Source organism: Xiphophorus couchianus, chromosome 9 (assembly GCF_001444195.1).
Source record: "Xiphophorus couchianus chromosome 9, X_couchianus-1.0, whole genome shotgun sequence".
NCBI lineage: Eukaryota > Metazoa > Chordata > Actinopteri > Cyprinodontiformes > Poeciliidae > Xiphophorus > Xiphophorus couchianus.
This window is the reverse complement of record NC_040236.1, coordinates 28,991,196-29,011,273: the sequence shown is the minus strand read 5'-3', so window position 1 is coordinate 29,011,273 and position 20,078 is coordinate 28,991,196. Positions and strand designations below refer to the sequence as shown.

The following is a 20,078-nucleotide window of genomic DNA, read 5'->3' as shown; positions in this document are numbered from 1 at the left end:
GAGAACAAATTATCAACCCTTCAAAAAGAAAAAAGCCAGCATAGAAAAAAGAGTAAGCTTGCACTTGACAAAATACAAAACTAATCAATACAACAAAATAGTCTCACATTTGCTCAGAATTCCCACAGTGCTATATACAGTTAACAGTCTTTCCTCTTCTTCTGCTCAAAGTGTCACCTTGACCAGTCATGGTTCTTGCATGCATGGCGTGTGGCCCCATCTTTTTGTGTCATTTTACAAGAACCAAATCAACAATGTTAGAGAAAAACAGTGGTGGGCACACTTCTGCTAATCTGGAAATGCACCATTAGTTGAGCTAATTTTCCATTTTGTGTTTTGCTAATTTTGATGAGGTTCAGTGCATTCAGTCTCCCCAAAATACATATTTTTTTGAATATATTCCAAAGCACTAATTTGGGATATAATTTAGTTGGCTGTTTTGTGACATTTCAGTTGAATGAAGTTCAACATCTGTGTTGATGTTTTAGTTAGACTGTTAAGTATTCTTCAAGTAGTTAGATGATTATATTCATGCTATTATTGTGAAGTGGCAGAAGACTACATAGCCGTTTCCTCTCCTCACGTTCTCCCTCTTTTGAGCCATAAATAATTTAAAAATTCAAGCATGCAGGTGTTGCTGAGATCTAACAAGAAGCTTGTTTGAGGACTGTAAGATATGGAAATCTTCACATTACTTCACTGTCTATGATATGATATTTACATAATTAAACAGGTACTTTTCTTTCACTGTGTGCATTTAAGCACAAATGTGGCTGACTGATGCCGACCCAGGTGTCCACACTAAAACACCCTCTCTTTTTGCTGAGGGTTTTTTAGTGCCAGAACTCAAGAAAGTCTAGAAATTAAAATTATTGGGGTTGAGAATATTACCAAGTCACATTCCAATGAGGGTGAAATGCAGTTCTTCAGTTGAAAGTAAAACTTGTTTGATCATTGTCATTATTGGGAGACAACAGTCAACAAAAGACAACGTATAAATTTAATGACACAGGAAGAACAACACAAAAAATGCTATGTTTGTCACTGCAGCCTTCAGCCAATCAGAGCAGAGTTGTGTCAAGACAGAAAATAATCCTAGCTTTTGCAGCCAGAGAGCAGAAACGGTGGCGTCTGACGTAATCTGGCTGCTGCAGTGTTGCTCCAGCAACCTATTAATGTCGCATGACATGGTGACGTTTTTCAGTGCTGGCAAAGTAAAACAACATTCTTAACCAGCATGTATTGCTCAAAGACGATGAGTTTTTAAACTTATTAATTTAAAGAAAAGAGCATAAAAAAATTAAAATCAAAATCCTAAGCCATTTTTACTGGCTCTCACTGTTTTAATAATGTCAAGAGAAGAAAGGAAGAATCATAAGAGATAAATGCTGGTAACAGAAAAGAGATTAAATCACCACAATGTGCAATAGCTCCTGTAACAATCACTGAATCTTCAGAACCCACAAAGTTGACCCTTTCAATAATATTTGCTACTGTTACCTTTAACAGTAGCAAATATTATTGAATGTTACCTTTTTTGTCAAGTAAAAGGTAACTTACAGGAAGGTATTGAACAACAATTAGCAAAAAAGGGCAGAAATTTAAGCCTGGTGTTCACAAGACGGACACTTTGGTCTCTCTCTTAAAAAAAAAAAAAAAAACTAAGTCTGGAGAACACAGACACAAACCAGGAGCTCTTGAATCAGAACAGGACATGCTTGACATGAACTAAATACAGAACTCTACTGCGCAAACCTTACACCAACCTGAACATGTTCCAGAGAAATTTATCTGGTGGGACAATATTTTTTATGTGTGCAGGGTGGAAAGGCACATCAAATGGCTTTTAATTTAATGTAACACAAACATTTATCTGACCTTTCAAATAAAATATCTATTAATACAAAATAAACAAACATGATGTAAACTAACAGGTAGAGAACGCTGAGTAATTATGCTCAGATTTGTATATTAGGTTATACTTTCCAGGAATCTAAGAATGTAATGACTCCAATCTCTGAAGTTAATTTTTTTAATGCAAACTCATCTATTCCAAAGTAGCAAAAGTTCATAACATTATTAAAAGTAAAAAGTACAGTGCAGTAAAACTACTCCTGTAAGTACAATGCAACCTTTACTACCCACTTCTGAACATATAACAACAAAATTAGTAGTCTATTCTCGCCAAAACACTTAAGTGCAACTAAATCACTTTCTTCACCAAAGATACACAAAACAATAAGAGTTGAATATGTGAACATTTGTTTTTAAAGAGCTGAATATCTAATGAGACTTCCTCATTTTTTTCTATTTGACCATATTTGCATGTACACTCACTAGCTATTTTAGCAGGTATTTTTGCCTTCAGAACTATCTTAGTTCTTCATAACAATGATTCAACAACCTACTTTAAATATTTTTTAAATATTTATTTCCATCTTGACAGCACAGCATCACATGTTGCTGCAGATTTGACAGTTGTAGATCCATGATGCAATGCTCCAATTTTACCACATCACTAAGGCCCTCTATTGTGTTAAGATGTGGTGACCACAGTAACCTCGTCAGGTTCCAGAAACCAGTTGGAAACGATCTGTGCTTTGTAAATGTGTCCATTATCCTGCTGGGAATAGCTATCAGAAAATAAGCATTCTCTGATTACAGAGGCATGGGCATATTGGGCAACAATATTCAGGTAGTTTGGAACACAAACGATCAGTCGGTGCCAATGGACCCAAAGTCTGTAAAAACGCCCAAAATAAATGACACCACCAGCAGCCAAATCTTTGGAAAAGCATCAACAGTTCAGACTGAAGTAATTCAAGTTAATTACCAAAATGTCACCAATGAAATAAAGACTCTCTGAACCAGGCAGCATTTCTCCAGTCTCAATATCCACTTTTGGTGAGTCTTTGTGAATTATAGCCTCAGTTTCCTGTTCAAAGCAGCGCGGATAGGCACCCGGTCTGGTCTTCTGACGCTGTAGCTAATCTGCTTCAAGGTTCATCTTTTTGTCCATTAAGAGATGGCATTCTGCATACCTTTGCTTGTAATGAGTTGTTAACAGCAGACCAACAGTCTCTGAAATAGTATTACAGTCTGTGCCACATTCAACGTCGCAAATTTCTGCTCTTCCCTTCTACTTTTAGACATAAACCAGTTTAATAAATCTCCTTGGTATGTGAGAAACAGTGACAAGATTTTTTCCACCAGGCTTTAGTCATTTGTTCTAAATATTTAATTGAATGAAATACAAAAATAGCCGCAGCGCTTCTGCTTTGCTGACGTGTGCCTTGGCGTAAACTGTGGTGAGCCAATTGCAGTTTGCTGATGTGACATTTTTACTGCCATTCTGACAGCATAAAAACTTTTGCTTGACTGGTTGATGGCAAACATTGCACTGATAAATGTATATGCTAATGCAACTATACTCTTTTATTTTGAAAACAAGTATATAAAATAAACAATTTATAAGCACCATGCCTCGCCAACATGCAGAGTATACAGCTGTCAGGTTCCTTGGTATCAGAGTAAGAAAGAAAACCATGCTCCTTTATTTCCCAGCCTTCTACAATGAAACCTGAGCTAGGTGGCAAGACCATCCTTAGGACTTGAGTGTGTGTTGGAAAGAAAGATGATCTTGGTCGTCACGTTGAGTGTTTGGGTCACATGGAGGTAAGAGGGAGAACAAGGAATGACTTTAGGTGCTAAGATAAAAGCCCTTAATGTCGAATCTCTGGTTACATAAAACTCGCTACACCTTACTGCCCCTGTCACACTCCATCTCTCTTAGATAACAGAACCCAAGTTTGCATTGTGGCCTAGATTACTGGGCCTGGGCTGTTTTAGAAATCTCATTTGGGGGGAAAAAAAATACACAAAAGCAGACAACCTTTAGCAATGAGGACGCAGGTTTAAAAAAAGATGCAGAGAATTTTCCAACAGTATTATAACAAAGAGCATTCTGGTTTGAAAGAGACGTTAAACTGTGTACAGGTTAAAAAAGGAAAATGTGATGCTTGCTGTCCTAGATTCCTGAGTATTTGCAGAGACAAAAAATATCAGCTCATGTCTTAACAGACTGAAGTCTCCAGTTTATTTCACATTAACAACAATAAAAAGAGAAAATTTACAAAAAAAATAAAAAATTACCAGAAGAGTTCAACAACCAATTTAACATGTTAAAATATAAAATCTATTTTTACTGCTGGTGTGTTGTAGCCCAGTTACCCTCCTCACAGTCGCACTTGTTCCACACACCTCAGAGCAGCGAATATTTGACTGAAGATTCACAACAACGCAAGCAACCAATGTGCGTAATTCTTCTGCCTTTGTCTCTGTGCTTGCTAAAAGGAAAAGTGTAAGAAGCACCATCCTCCTGTTGGATGTGTGGTTTACTGACACCCACGCGAAAGCTGTCCGAAACACCAGAGAAATGGAGGGCACTGCTCAAAAACACTCTGACAGAACACAGAGAGCAAAGTCATTATCTGACCTGGGTCACTGATTTGGAACGGGGGACCCATTCCAAATCATGCATTTCTAGATTTAAATACAGTTTGCAAGAACATTTGAAAAGGCAACATTTATCCATACTGATTACTAAAATCGCTATGGGATTCGTTTTCAATGTTATGGTTTAAAAGAAAACTGCACCTGACAGGCGAATAAACTCTGTTATCATAACAGGTGATGAAGAGAAAGTAGGAGCCAGAGGAAAACGGCACAAATAGGCTTTGTTGGGTTGGGGATACGGAGAATGCTCATGCAGATGCGATACACTTGTGACACATGTGACAGGATGGCCAAGGAACCCATATGTTCCTTGCATTTAAAGTGCTCCAGCATCATGATTGCCCACACAAATGAATTAGGTTTTTCAGATTTTTTTGTAGAGCACAGTATAGTCCTCAGCTGGTTTAGCAGGGGTATAAATCATTACAAAAATTAAACATGTTGTCCAATTACAAATATATTAAAGAGCATGTTTATTCTGAAATGAAAAAAAAAAAGAAAAATGTTAAAATCGCTCTTTTTCTTCATCCGAGCATTGCAACTGACTGTCCAGAAAAATCTGAGTGATGTTTGCGGCTTTCTCAACAGAAGATATAGGTCCTGCTGTTATTTAATGGTCAAAAACTGCAGGCAAAAAAATTATATTTGATAGAAGATGCAAACATAACGGAAATGTAACACAAAGATGTTAATTAAAAAATGTCAAGATATTCTAACTTTTAACTTTACCTGTACATGCTAAATGAAAAACCACATTCTCCCTGTTGCTTGCAATACAATTCCTCACTGTGTTGTAATAGAGCTAGAAATCCACCAATTTTACAGTTCTGACATTGTTAAATTTGTATGGCGTCCGCTTAAAAATATACTACATGTGACCATTTCTGTTCCAAGCAGGAGGGAAATCGAAACGATAACAAAAACGTTGTTGATAATGGCATGAAACATTAACTTTCAAATACAATGCTCCACAAGTCCGTAACCAGTGATGTGCTACATTGGAGCATCACTTAGCTGGTCATCATCACCACACATAATCAACCGGTGCTGAAAACATGTAGCGTTTTTCAAACAAGGACAGATGACAGCAGTGCAAAGAAAGGTAATATTTAAATGTGTTGAACAGTAACACACTGTGTGGGCATTATAACTGCTTATGTTTTCTCTACATTCAAAAGAAATTAGATTTGTCATTTAAGTGTTTAATGTTTCTAAACGTAATTCAGAATTAATATTTTCTCATTTAAGGGGCAAAAATGATGCCAACACTTCTGACTCTGCTCAAAGACTCCACCTCAATTTTTCCAAGTTGACAACTCATGTATTGTTAATATACTATGACAAAGGATATATATTCATATGCTAGATATACAACAATCATCAATACATTTTAATATGATTGAAGAGTTTATTACTCTAGTAACTCAGTTCACTAATTGAAACACATTTTGTGTATTAATAACTCAGACTGCTAAACTTAAGCTTTTATTGCTGTTAATTATGATGATTTTCCACTATGAGCTAATGAAAACATGACATATAGGAGATATTAGAGCAATAAAAAAACATGCTTAAAGAAATGTGGGCTTAATGAAAAGTGTGTTTAATACCTACTGGAACGCATATTCTAATTTATTGAATATGACTATATCCAGCAGAGGTGACATTATGACTATGTCTATGTCTTGCAGGCAGTACCTTCTTTTTCTGCATCATATTTGTCTGCTATTGTGTTTATATTTGTCTTCGGCCTTAAGGTCCAACATCTGCACCCTCCATACAAATGCAAGCTTATCTCTAAGAGACACAAATACGCAAAGTCACACACAGATCCGGCAATTGATTTTAGCTTGGAAACAAATGTGTAAATCAGCAGGAACATAATTGAATCCCAAAATAACTTCTTTCTCCCTCCTCCCTAACCTAAACATCGACAAAGCCAGTTCAATGAAATGAGCAAGGAGAAATCCAGCTGAGGGAAAGGAGGGTTGTCTGCCTGAAAACACAATAGAATACACATAAAATGCTAACATCTAACAGCTCAAGGACTTCATGAAGTGGACCGAGTCATTTTACATAAGAGTCCTGAGACAGATCCTGTCAACCATCACATTTTGCTGCAGTGATGCCTTAATGGGACTTTGTGAGATGGTTCTTAATCCGCCAAGTCCTGTGGTGCTCTGTACACACAGGTACATTCACATGTTACATTAGGTTTTAATGGCCTAAAAATAGACAGGTAGGCAGGGAGCAAAGCACACACAAAGGAGACATCTGCATTTGCACAACAGGTTTACCAAACCACTAACATGCACCTCACCTGTTATTAAGTCTGTCGCTGTCAGAGCAGTTCATACTCAGACCAATTAACTCACTGTTAACAGAGAAAAAAAATGAATAGTGATATAACTTAAATAATTTTTAGATGAGTTAATAAGTAAAGAAAAAAACATAACTATATGTGAAAACAACTACTGACAGGTAGGACTAGGATGTGAAGAATTATTCACATCCTTATTTGAAACATGACTTCAAGAAACCAACCATTAGGACATCAAAACAACAAAAACTAATTGGTTTAAGAATTAATAATCCATGATTATTCATACATCTTTCTAACCTCTTAACTTCAAACTGACTTTAGTTTGTGTGTGCATTATCACACTGCACTCTGCTGGTTACAAGAGATACTGCAGTTCGTCGGACAATCAGTCTAGAAACACTCTTAATTTTTCATTCTATGATTATTTGTCTCATATTTTTTCACAAGTTCAACAAGTCAAACTTAAGGATGTCCTGATTACTTACACCGTTGTGAATAAGAATGAAATGAGGGAAAATTGCACAGGGAAAATGACCTTGTAATGAGAATTAAAGAGGCAGCTGTTAATTTGTGGAATCCACATTGTATAAAATCAGCACATTCCTGGCATATCATCAACTGGTTCGATTCCTGGTCTCAAGCCATTTAAAGCATGTCTTCCCTTGATCTCTCCACCCTTTTTCCTGTCAAATCACTGCTCATTAAAGCCCATTAGTGCTAAAACAATCTTAAAAAGAAAAAGGACTGATTGATCCAGACTAAAAAAAATAAATCAATGAAAAACCCCACCTATTATGTCTCAAACATACTTCCATGTTTACTAATGCCAGACAAACACAGATTCATATCCAAGTAAAAACATTTAGAACTTGCTTCCCATAAAGACTTACCATTTTCTCCATGCCAGGGCAAACTGGGACTTTTAAAGCAAGAGTGGAAGGAAAAGAGACAGTCTTCTTTTTTTTATCTAAACACTTCTAGCAAAGCGCATGTTGACTGCAGCTGCAATCACTTAACATACTAAGGGTTTCAATTAGACTATCACCGGATAATGATCCCCAGTCATCATCACCACATCAATGCAGGTGAAAAAGGACTATATTGATACAATATCTGATTGAAAACTAGATTTTATGTGCTACACATTCACATGATGGATGACAAAAATATACTTAGTCTAGACATGTAATTGAGTGACTGAGATACTTAAAATAATAATAATAATAATGAGAAGAAGATATTCTTTATATCTCAAAGGGCATTGCATAATCTCCAGTGGGGTGGGAACATTGTGAAGAAAGCGAAAAAATGTGAGTTAATCGCAAATAATATGACTATTTTTCTAACAATGTCATCCACCAATGATCTTTACATATTAGATAATTTCCTCAACCCAAAGGCACCTTCAGATAGAGATTCATCATCTGTCAAAACTCAGTACGTGAGTATACAATTAGTTTTTAGCATAACACAATGCTTTGCAAGAAATATTGCACTGTACAAAACATACAGATAAAAATCAAATATTGATATACACTGTATTAAAAGATCTACAAGCTTTGTTTCCACTGTTTGCAAAAACATTATGTAGAAATATTAAGACATCAGTAAGGAAATTAAAAGTTGGACAAAAATGTGTTTTAACTGCACACCAATACTAATACTGTTGATAAATTAGTTACAGAGTGTCTTAAGATAAACTAACAAAGGCATCACCCAAAATGAAATGACATGAGAAGGTGTGTGCCATCAAGGCAACTGCAAAGCTCCAGTTCTGTCTGCAGGATTGGACACAATTCCAGCAAACTATTGAGAGAAATATGTGGAAGGACAATCAAAGTATTTAACCCAATTCATGCAGTTTAAAAGCAGAAGAGGTGAAATATGTATTTCTGAACTTCTGAAATTGAAAAATATTAACTTACCTCATAAGCTTACTAAAATGTAAAATTTACAGAGAAAACTTGACCAATATTAATTTTTATTATTTTAATATAATATTGCATTTATTAAATGAAGCCATGTTATTTTCATTATGTCAGAATAACCAATTAATATGCTGCACATTGATTGATGTATATTTGCTTGATGATTTTGATGATGGCACTTGACAAAATGTAATGTTTATTGCTTGTATCATAATTGATGGCGGTTTTATGTTTTTATGATGTAATGCACTTAGAGCTGCCTTGTTGCTGAAATGTGTTGTACACATAAACCTTGCTTGACTTGCATATTTATAAACCTTACAGAGGGTTGTCTATTGAACTGCAATAAGGTGTATCGGACAAATTAATAGTGATAATTAATACTAAAATATTCAGCTGCAACCTCATGGTGGAATGTGCTGAAGTGCATGCATTGCTACTTAGTTGGACAATATGTCTGTAAATATATATAAAGAGTTTTAGTATTTCTTCCCCCTTCTATACTGACAAAATATATTGCATTTTCCTGGATGCTATTAAGAACTGTGGAACTCCAATATTTTAACAACCAAGAAGCTTGCTGGCATTTCTGACAGAAAAGCAGCAGGATATTTGGTTAGAAGTGAATTTTAAAACAGCAGGGAATGGCTTGTTTCTGTGTAACATAAGTTTACTAACCATTCTGGGTCCACAGGTGTGATATCTATTCTGGGAGGGGCCCCAAACGGCAGAGAAGTCGGCCTCGTCATGATCTCTTCGTCTGGTGTTCTCGATCTCTCCCCCTGACGCCAGGACAAGGGGGGCAGCTGCAGGTTGCCAGAGAATCGACGTCGGCCCCGACGCAGATCAACGCCGAGAGTACAGGAGGGAGAAGTGAAAGACTCACTGATGCAGCAGTCCCGAGGCTCTCTGCTGTCCTGTATAGAAAAAAGAAAACAGTAATAAAATGAAGGAGGTGAATAGAGAAGGGGGTTTATAACACAGCAAAATGTTTGTGTTCTCAAAGTCTGTATAAAATAAATTAAATGCTACCCATTTACCCACTAGGTGGCGATGTAGGCTTGCTGCTGACTAAAACAAGTTAAAGCTTCATCTATAAAAACACCTCCTCTTTGCAGTCATAGAGGATTACAGAAAAGCCAGAACATCGGGTTAGTCATATTATATTTGTGCAAAGATACCCCTGCAATCCATATTGCTCTGTTTCAAGGAATGAACAAACCTAAATAACAAAATAATTACATGTTTTGAGTTATTTAAAAACTATATTAGTTAAATGAAATCATTACTCTATTTAGGTAACTTTTTTAAGGTTAGACTTCTGAATCACGCATTTAATTCACTTTGTTTGCGTATGTACTCGGTAGGACACTGATTGCAGACTATAAATAACCATGTTTTTTCACTGAACTGTGCAAACAGATTTATATTTAGTTTGAAAGTTCACAATGAATGTTAGAAAGTAAAAATAAGGAACAGGTTCCAGTTTAAAAATAAATGTGAAAGGTAACGTACATCAGACGTTTTAGCAAGTTTCTCCAAAATGTTGTATCAAACTTTATATTTTACACCTAAAATAAAAAGTTATGCTCACTGTATATAGAACATTTAATTTGGACTGACAAAACGCTGTCATCTAAACAGATTTACTCAGGTTTGATGTAGAGGTTAAAATAGCTGTAGTTCAAAAGGTGTCCTTAAAATAACAGCTCTGGGGGGGGGGGGGGGGAACAATTAAACTTTAAACTGTGAAAATGTATTAATGTATCGGCTGTTTCGACAAAAATTAATGAGTGCTGTGTGAAACATTATCATTACAAATTAAAAGTTCAGAAAAGCTAAATTTATCTGGAAAAGTAGACCATTTTAAGTTTAGGATGTGGATTTTTTGACCATATCCATGGCAGTGACAGGAAGAGACATGATTCCAAGAATCCTGTCACCCTGCAGTCATTTTCACTGATCTAACATACACCCAAAACATGATTTCCAAGAAGAAATTCTCTTTTTCTGTATTTTGCAGCACAAAAAAGTGTAAACTTCCACCCCCAGAAACAGAATGAAGTGTTTTTCTGTTTGACTAGAAAGCCTAGAAAAAAGTTATTTTTTATCTAATAGTGGTGCCCTCCTTTCATTCCATATTTTTCATAGAAAGAACACATAGTTACTTTCAGAGATGTACTATTTGTACAACTCAGTGGTTCACTTGACTTTGGTCAAGTCAACCTTTCACCCATGCTTACTCTTATTTTACTTTTCTTCTGGGAGTCAAGTGTTTTGACAAATTAGAGATAAGCAATCATAAAATCTTTCAAATGTCAGATAATTTACTGACTGAATATTTGGTATTATGTCCAGTTTCGGTTCTCATTTTGACCTTTGTTTGGGTCAGTTCAGTTCGTTATCATGAAAGATTGCATACTATCCTGCCTTTTGTTAAACCCACTCAAAAACCAAAAACACTCTTTATAAAAAGGATAAAGGTGAAATATCACAGACTTAAAATAACAGTACTTTCTTTTATTGCTCCTGATTCCTGCCAGTACCAATATAAAAGCAAATTTATATTAATCCCTACAGCCAGATATTTACAATTTTTTAAATATGAATTTTTTAAAGGTAAACATATTTCCATTGTTTTATATTTTTCTAATATGTCTTTAATAACTTGAGGCCTTTTTATTCATCTCATGTATTTTTATGCTTTTTATTGACCAGGTTATTGGTATCTTCTACCACGTTGTTCACTGAGCTGCAGATCAAGATGTCCTTATGGGGGGAAAAGAAAAAAAATCAACAATCTGTTGAAAATAAAATTTATGTATTATGTAATGAAGAAATAAATGTGTTTTTTTTTTTTTTTACTGAAGTTTGAAAATACATATATACATATATTTTCTAAAATATTCAAACTGTTCACAATAATCAGTGAAAAAAAATATTGGGAACGGGAGTCCAGCCTGACGAGCCTTTTTTGACATATTATACGAGTTCTTTGTGATTGGATGACCTCCCTGTCTCTGGCTGGGAGACTCCAAAATTTTGATAAAGTCTGAAGACACATGTTGATGAAAATAAATTCAACTAAATCTCAAAAGGGAAATGAATAATAGCTCCAAATATGTTTAAAATGTCCAAGAGGTCTGGTTTGTATGGAAGCATATTTCTACCACTCTGGTAAAAATAAATAAATAACTTATCTCATTATTTCAAGATAGTACTGTGAACTTCTTTCACACATTTGAATCCTCCAGTAGATTTTAAAAAACCTTTGCTCTCCTTTTAAAAAATAAAAAATAAATAAAAGCCAACCTCACAGATATTTAACCCTTTCATGCATAGTGGTCACTACAGTGGACAGCTATCTAAAAGCCATTTTCTTGTGCTTCCTGTGGATTTTTATGTTATAAATGCACACAGACCACTGAAGTGGACACTGATGCATCATAAAATATACCATCAACTACTGGCCATCAGCTGCAAATGCAAGAAATTATTTTTGTTAAATACAATATGGCCGACAGACAAAAAAGCATGAGAACCGACCCGGTCCCTCCTTCTACTGTAGACGACTCTTGCAAGTAAAAAAAATATTGTGACATCAGATAACCCCTAAGGAACAATACTACTGATGTATTTTTCAAATAACAACTTTGTATTTGGACAAAATTACAATTGATCGCATAAAAATAAAAAAAATAAATAAAATTATTTTTGCAAAAAAATGTTCCTACCTTTTTTATGCCTTAAAAAAAGAATTTTAAAAAATGGAAAAAAAATTCTGACACAAAGGATCATAATTCATGCATCAAATCAAGGAAACATTCAGAGGACTGAGAAAACTTTCATCTGTTGTTGCCATTTTCATTTAGTCCATTACTTATTAACAACTCTTGTCTGTCAAACAGTAAATACAGAAATAACAGTCATATTTATCTGCTTGCAGTTCTCTGCCAGACTCACTCTGGCCTGTACTGAAAAAAGACACAGTGGTGTTGCCAAGAAAACCTTAACTACTAAAACATTGTGCCTTAATTTTGCATAAGATTTACTGGGTTGAAAATAGTAAGTATCCTTTCTAGTAAATACACCTACGGCTGATCGTCTTGGAGGACTGCCTTCTTCTTACTACTTGTGGCTTGTTTCCATTTTAAAGCTAAGCAACAACACACTGCCTGCTGTCTTGGAGACTACTTTTAGGTATGTGGGTGTTTGCTATTTTTTTCCCCTATAGGGCTTCCTAGAAGCTGACATTTTCACTAAAAACTATTCATCTTGTGGGTTATCATGATACAAGTAAGCTAAGAGAACAAATTTAAGCCTTATGCCTTGTCTGAAAAAGAGAGCAATTAAATATCTAAAAACTTACTCATATTATATTTGCTAAAGCCTTTATTTCTATAAACACTCATCATTGTGGCTTACAGAAAAAAGTTTAGCTTCTCAAACAATAGATTTTTACATAGGGTCAATAAAAAAAAAAAAAAACAAATACATAAATGCGGGCATTCCAAACGTTATTTCCATGTATCATATAGTATATGCCCACGCTGCTGGATTGGGACTCCTTGAGGAAGAAATACTGCATCAGTGCAGCATGGCATGGATTCTCTGCTGATGTATTGAGAAAGCCCAAGTTGGTTTCAAAGCAATTTTCTGCTCACCTGCTTTCTTGGATCTGGTGTCTCACATTCCTCTTAGCAATACACCATGGACTTTAGGTCATTAAGCACACTGTTACTATAGTCAATAAAAATCAGATATTTGTACTTTTGACAGGATTGGAAGTGCAAAAGTGTGCTGAAAAATTAAATCAGCATAGGGATGTGTTCTAAAATGCCCTGGTAGAAGCCTCTACTGACTGAATTATATAACATGCAGTGGACCAACAACAGCAATTGGCATGTCTCTTTAAACCATCACTGACTGTGGAAACTTCACCCTGGACCACCTTGGATTTTGCGTCTCTCCACTCTTGTCCCTGAGATCTGTACTTTAATATCCTAATTAAATGCAACATTTACTTTTTATTTAAAATAGGACTTTGGAACACTAAACAGCAGTCTAGTCTTGTTTTCTTTAACCTAAGTGAGACACTTCTCTAGTTCGGGAATGGCTGAAAACAAAATATGCTGGATATGTCTGTGTTATAACTCACTACATAATCTACATAATCCTTTTAAGGTTAACCAACACTTTTTAAATTACACTTGTTTCCTTCCACTCAACTTTCCATCAATACACTTTGGACACCAAATTTCTTATACAGTAACATTTGGTGTCATTGACTGTCTGCTGACCCTATGAAATTAGAAAATATAACTGTCACTGTGTTTAATGAATCTATCAGTGATAAATTAATTTGATCACTGAGCCTTTCAATTTTTTATGCACTTTTATATGTGTTCTATTTAGGAACAACACTTCTGCCAACACATAAGCTAGATTACCTTTTTTTAATGTATGTTTCCTCAAAAATAGATTTCCAAAAAATGTGTACAATTGATTTTCAGCTAAGTAATGTAATAATTAAAACCAACAAATCATTCTGACTTTGTTCCTAGAAGGCACATATAGCAGGAACACAAATCAGCATGGCAACTCATAAATGGCAGCCATCAAAAGGCACCAGCATTATGTAATGAAATTCAAAGCAGTAAAACTGATTTATGACTCTTAAACAGGCTACACTGCGGTGCCATCTTTAATACTGGAAACAAAGCCAAGATTTAGAGGAAATGGAATAAAGTAGGTGCCTTCTGGTGCTAAAGAAAAATATTAGACTATAGAGCTCATAAGTTATTACTAAATATGAGAATATGACAATCAATACCTTTATAAAGCAGTAGGAAAAAGATTAAGAACATGAGAATAGTACTGTAGGGCAGAAAGGATAGAGATATGTAGGCTGAAAGCTACAATGAGCAAAGTGAAGGACAAATTCATATAAAACACTCTGAGCACAGTACATAACCAGATCACAGCCACAGCCCTTCTACTGGCCTCAAACCGCGATGCTGAATAGACCTGCTGGCTCCATGTCAATAACTTGACAGGCTTTATTTTAAAAGTCACATTGAATCTCATATTTTCTTTAAACCTGAATCATAATCTCCCAAAGGAAACAGAAATCTTCAATAACCCTGGCTGCAGACAAAGTTGAATAAATGAATGACTCACATCCTTTTCTCTTTGCAAGAAGTGCAGAATTTGTATTTTTTTTTCCATCCTTCACAAACTGAGAGGAAGCAGGTGATTTGATTGAGTGAATGACGCACAAGACAGACAGATGTGTGAAATGAGAGTGTGAAGCAATTCAAGTGGTCTGATGAATGAGAATCGAAAGGTATGACCAGTTTTTTAATGCTTTGTAAAATGATTTTAAAAGCATTAAATCATTGCAAATGATTTAATGCTTGTATGTTGGTCATACCAGCATTAATTTACTATATTTATAATCATTTACTTTTTAAAGAACCTTTTGAAAAATAGTTCACAGTAATCACAATGTGAATAACATTAGTAATTTTGTTTTTTCTTTTTCAGTTTGGGGAATTGGGCCAAGCCCACTCGAGACTCTTGACCCCAAATTTGGGATGTTAATATTTATGCTGAATCAAAATAGCAAAACGAAGAAAAAAAAAACATCTCCATTAGCAGCAACCCAAAACACATTAGCAGACATAGACCTGCTCAGTCTCATTTGTAGAGAGGCAAAATCAGTGTCCACTCTCTACTACATGAACATGTAAACATTTCCAGCTTCTGCAACCTGGACTCATGCCATCTGGTGCTTTATGTCTTTAAGCTGGAGACAAAGATAAAACTTTGCAGTAACACGAGACATTTGTAAATTTCTAGAAAACATATTTGTCACATCTGTTTGCAAATGTCAACAACAGAAGAGCCAGTCGTATGTTCAATAACCTTTTATGACATTTTCACTGTCATTTGATTTATGACTATATGCTACAGAGAAAAAACATAGCAAGGGTGAAAATCACCTATGTTGCATTCAGGAAGCAGTGCAGCAAAAGGAAAGATGTTATCTTACAAGTCCATATTGTACTTTATATGAATTAAAATGATAGTAATGCAGCTGCTTAGCATAAACCTGTGGGCAAGTCCACAGGTTTTTAGAGGGTTGTGGTTTACCAGGCTATGGACTTGCTGTGAGAGTTAAACTTGGGAGTTGCCTGTTTTTTGATTCAAAAATGGACTTCAACAAAAGAGTGAATTAGCACTCCATGGTAAGATCATCCACTGCATCCTTCAGTGATTACTGGAATAGAAATTACAACTCTTCACCACTGGCACTGCAAGAAGGGCTGCAGAGATCCACAGCTCAGGTCAGAAAATCACTTCATAGGATACTTTTATTAGCACTCTAATATGGCCTTAATTGTAAAAAGTCGAGAAAAGCAATTGTTGAAAGAAAGCCATCAAAGTCTTATTTCCCCCACAAGTAACATTCTAGTCCAAAAATGTATTTTAAAAAAAAAGAAAGCATTTTTACTAGCCTGTTTTGGCCACCCCTATACTTTCTGGGGGCACCACTGCTTATTCCAAAGCAAAATTTCAGTTCTTGCTTTATTTCTCTGAGGTGTAAAATCTACATTTTATGCTACAATTACTACATTTTATGCGTATTACTTTTATATAAGACACTTATGAAATGCATATTACTTTATCTCAAGCTCTATAGTGCATCACAAAAACAATCCCACTTTCTTCCAATTTGTCACCCAACTCAAACACTTTGCACTGCTGCCATTTTGACTCAGAAAATAAAGCAGCAAAGGATAGATTACCGTAGGGATATGATTTGCTAAAACAACTTTTTCCCATTATTTATAGAGGAGGAAATGTGTTGAGATTGAAAGCAGAAACAGAAGACAGGTGATAACTGATTAAAAGTGAAAAGGTAAAACGGAGCAGAGTGAAAGACAGAAGGGAGGCAACAGCAGGGAAGAGGGCATGAGAGGAAAGATTGTGGAGAAAGGTTGAATAAAGAGAGTGTGTGTGAAGATGGAGACCAAGTGAAACAGAGAGGATGAAATAAAATTAATTTAAAGAATATTTTCCAGCAATATGCACACACTTCTGTGTATTTCCTGCCCATGTGAGAACAAACGCCCACCTGTGCAGAAAACACAAACATGAACACTGATGGTTTATAAACTGATGGTTTATATTTGACTTCAGGATTTTCAGCAGCTTGACTTGCAGTGTGAATATATTCTGCTTGATGCACTGCAGTTTACAGAGTTGCCCTTTTTGTCATGACCTGTGGTTTAATTTGTCAAAGAGTAAAACAAGACAATTACATTTGAAATCACTCCATGTTTAATAAATGCTTTCCATGTTCTTGGACAGCGACAGTGTTGCCATCTTTGAATTAAACATCATTTCAGGAGTATTAACTCTATTTGCCTAAATTTATAAGCTGCTCATAGTGATGAAATATTCCCTGACAGAGGAGCAGGATATTAAGAAAGCTCTTTGGTGAATTATGATGCCCTCTTTTCTTTCTTTCATCATCATCTTTTCTTTACTGCTGTGAAATAGACTGATCTCAGTCTTCAGTGGGAGACAGAATAAATTTCTAATCCTCGCTCTGAACAGCAAAATGCACTATGTGAGATAAATTTATATTGTGGCAGGAATGAAGACAAAATCATATTGGGTTAGAATTAGCTGAAGGTCAATTTAAACTGATTGTATGCATGTTAAATAAGCTGCAGCTCACTAGAGAGATAAGAAGGAACATGTAGGGAACCACATTGAGATCTAGAAAAAAAAACATTTACTAATTTTTAAGAATAACCAAAGATGCTGGCTTAATACCTTACAACCCATTGAACTTTTTAAAATATTTTCAATATTTTCATATCAAGTCTCCACCTCAGCCTCAGGTATTTTCCCCTATTGTTTTTAGCTCCATCCATCTTGCACTCTCTCTGATTAGTACGGAAAAGAATTAGGGCCATTGATTAAAGTCAGATAATCAACTGAGGTCAAAAGTACAAATTCTGGGTTTATGGACAGATTATTTTTTTCCAGTGGTTCTAATCCTCTTCCATAGATTTGGTTACTTATAAAGAAAAGAAAGGCATTCCCTCACCATGATAGTGCTTCTGCCATGTTTCCGAGTGCAGATGATGTGTTGATCAAGATGATCTGAATGGTTGATTCTCTCTCTCTCACACATGTTTGTTTTCAGCGGTTTTCTTCATGCCACTGTGGCCTAAGAGCTGAGTCCATGACTAACAGTTCACCTGTTGACCTGAGCTCTGAAACTGTGATTCATCAGGTGTTGCTTGTTTCACTCTGCATTTGTCTCATATCTAGGGTCTGCTTTTTCTCTGATGAATGAAACTTCAGAGCTAAAATATGGTATGTACACTTTCAACAATCTATACCACAGGAGGACATTAGAAGTGACAAGGTGCGAGTTCCTAATGCCAGGCGATAGACTGACAGACAAAGTGCAAGTGGTCACGGTTTGTGTAATCCCAGGAGTTACTGTTGCTGTGGTAACAAGCATCCTTCCTCCTCACCAGACAAAAAGAGAAAAGGAGAATGAATATCTGTGTATAATCAGGGCACCATTGAAACAGTGGAGATGGAAGCAATTATAAAGACTGAGTGGTGCAAGAACAGGTCACAGCAGCGAAGGCAGCAAGAACAAAAAGAGAAAGAGGTGAACTGCTACTACTGCTGCAGAGAAAATCTAAGTTTTTGAGCGCTTTAATTGGAGAATGAACAGCTGTTCAGTTTGACCCACGCTGCCTCTGCATACAAGCTCAACAGTAAGCACAGAAGAGAGAAAGAAAGCTATGAAATGAAGAAAAATATAGAAGTAAAAACAAACACACAGTTTGGTAACACCCAAACTGTGGGTGTTACACAGAGTTCAGTAGGAAAATGGCCTTTTTCCCATGCAAGGCACAGCTGAGCAGCTCTGATCTACTGAAAAGAGAAGATATTTTTCTACTGAGAGAGTCCAGAAGGAAAATAAAAAGCAGTCCCATATTTATGAAAAAACATTTTATAGAGATTATGCATTAATTTACATAGAAAAATGTTTTAGTTTCCCAGAGACTCACAAAGATTTCCAGGAAACCAGATAGAAATATTTGGGACATGGCATACAAATAAAAGGTTGTAGATGAGTTCATATAATACAGAATTTTCTTTTTTGGTTGATGGTTAATTTAAAGTCAACTTTTAAAGAGGTTTAAGTTTATGCTTTAAATGAAAAAATGATTCTAAAAAAGGAGAGGATGCACTAATCAGAATCAGTCGATTCTCCCTTGTTTTAATACAACGATCATTTTGCCTGTTTAATTTTTGTTTTTAATCCTGTACATTATGAAATGTGTCATTATTATGTTACTGTTACATAACATGTGTTTCAGAGAAATTGTGTTTTAATAAATGTTTTAAGCATACAGTTCTTAAAACGCAGTAAACGGTGGTTGGATTTATGCAAAAGTCCTACTTTCCAAAGAATCTTTGGATACTGATGGAAATGTTCCATTTTATTAGAGCGAGTAAAAGAAGTAATGAATAGATGTATGATTTGAGATGTAAACTGTTTAAAGCCAGTTCTGACTGATGCTCAGTAAAGCTTATTCAAGTCTTGGATTGTGCAGGGATTCACATAAAATAGTAGTCTTTGTAATTTCCACAAACTCTGTGACGAAAACAAAAACGTTTTAAGACGGACAAAAATGGTTATTTATTACAGATGTTATTCCTTCTATGCATTTTTTATGGTATGCATTTTTTATAGAAGTTTGTAAATGAACATTTTATCAAATTTAAAGGCCTTTATTGTGAAATGCACCATGTTTGTGTAAAGCCTCTGTGGGCTCTCAATGGGAGCTTGACCTGTAGCATATTATGGACCAAAAGTTTGAGTGTTTAAATCCATAAGCCACTTTATCACTTCAACCTTGTCACTTGGTTGTGTGTGTGTTTTTAGGGACAACTCCGAGCAACCCCACTCTTTTTTGACTAGAGGCAGGAATGGTTTCAAATTGTTTCACTCTCAGTATGACTCAGGACTTGTACTGCTGACCTTTTCTTCTCCACACAATGCTTTTTCCAGATCTCCCATACAATCTGAAGGGAGCTTCATTGGACAGAACAATATACTGTAACTAAATAACACCACTCCTCTGATAGAAGATATGAATAGTTTTTGAAGGAACACAGCAAATGCATATGTTCAGAACTTATAGAGTAACAAGGAACATATTTTAAGAAGCCTATGCTTGATATAAAGATTAGAGGACTCGGAGGTG

At 35.5% G+C, this 20,078-nt stretch overlaps 1 protein-coding gene across 1 annotated transcript in view; it reads right to left on the bottom strand.

Annotated features, from left to right (window-relative positions):
- pde4ba (phosphodiesterase 4B, cAMP-specific a) overlaps window positions 1-20,078 on the bottom strand; it is a 153,054-nt gene that overhangs the window by 118,539 nt on the left and 14,437 nt on the right. The window contains exon 3 of the mRNA XM_028027426.1: window positions 9,445-9,683. Within this exon, the coding sequence (XP_027883227.1) occupies window positions 9,445-9,683 (239 nt within the window). The remainder of the gene's footprint in view (window positions 1-9,444; window positions 9,684-20,078) is intronic.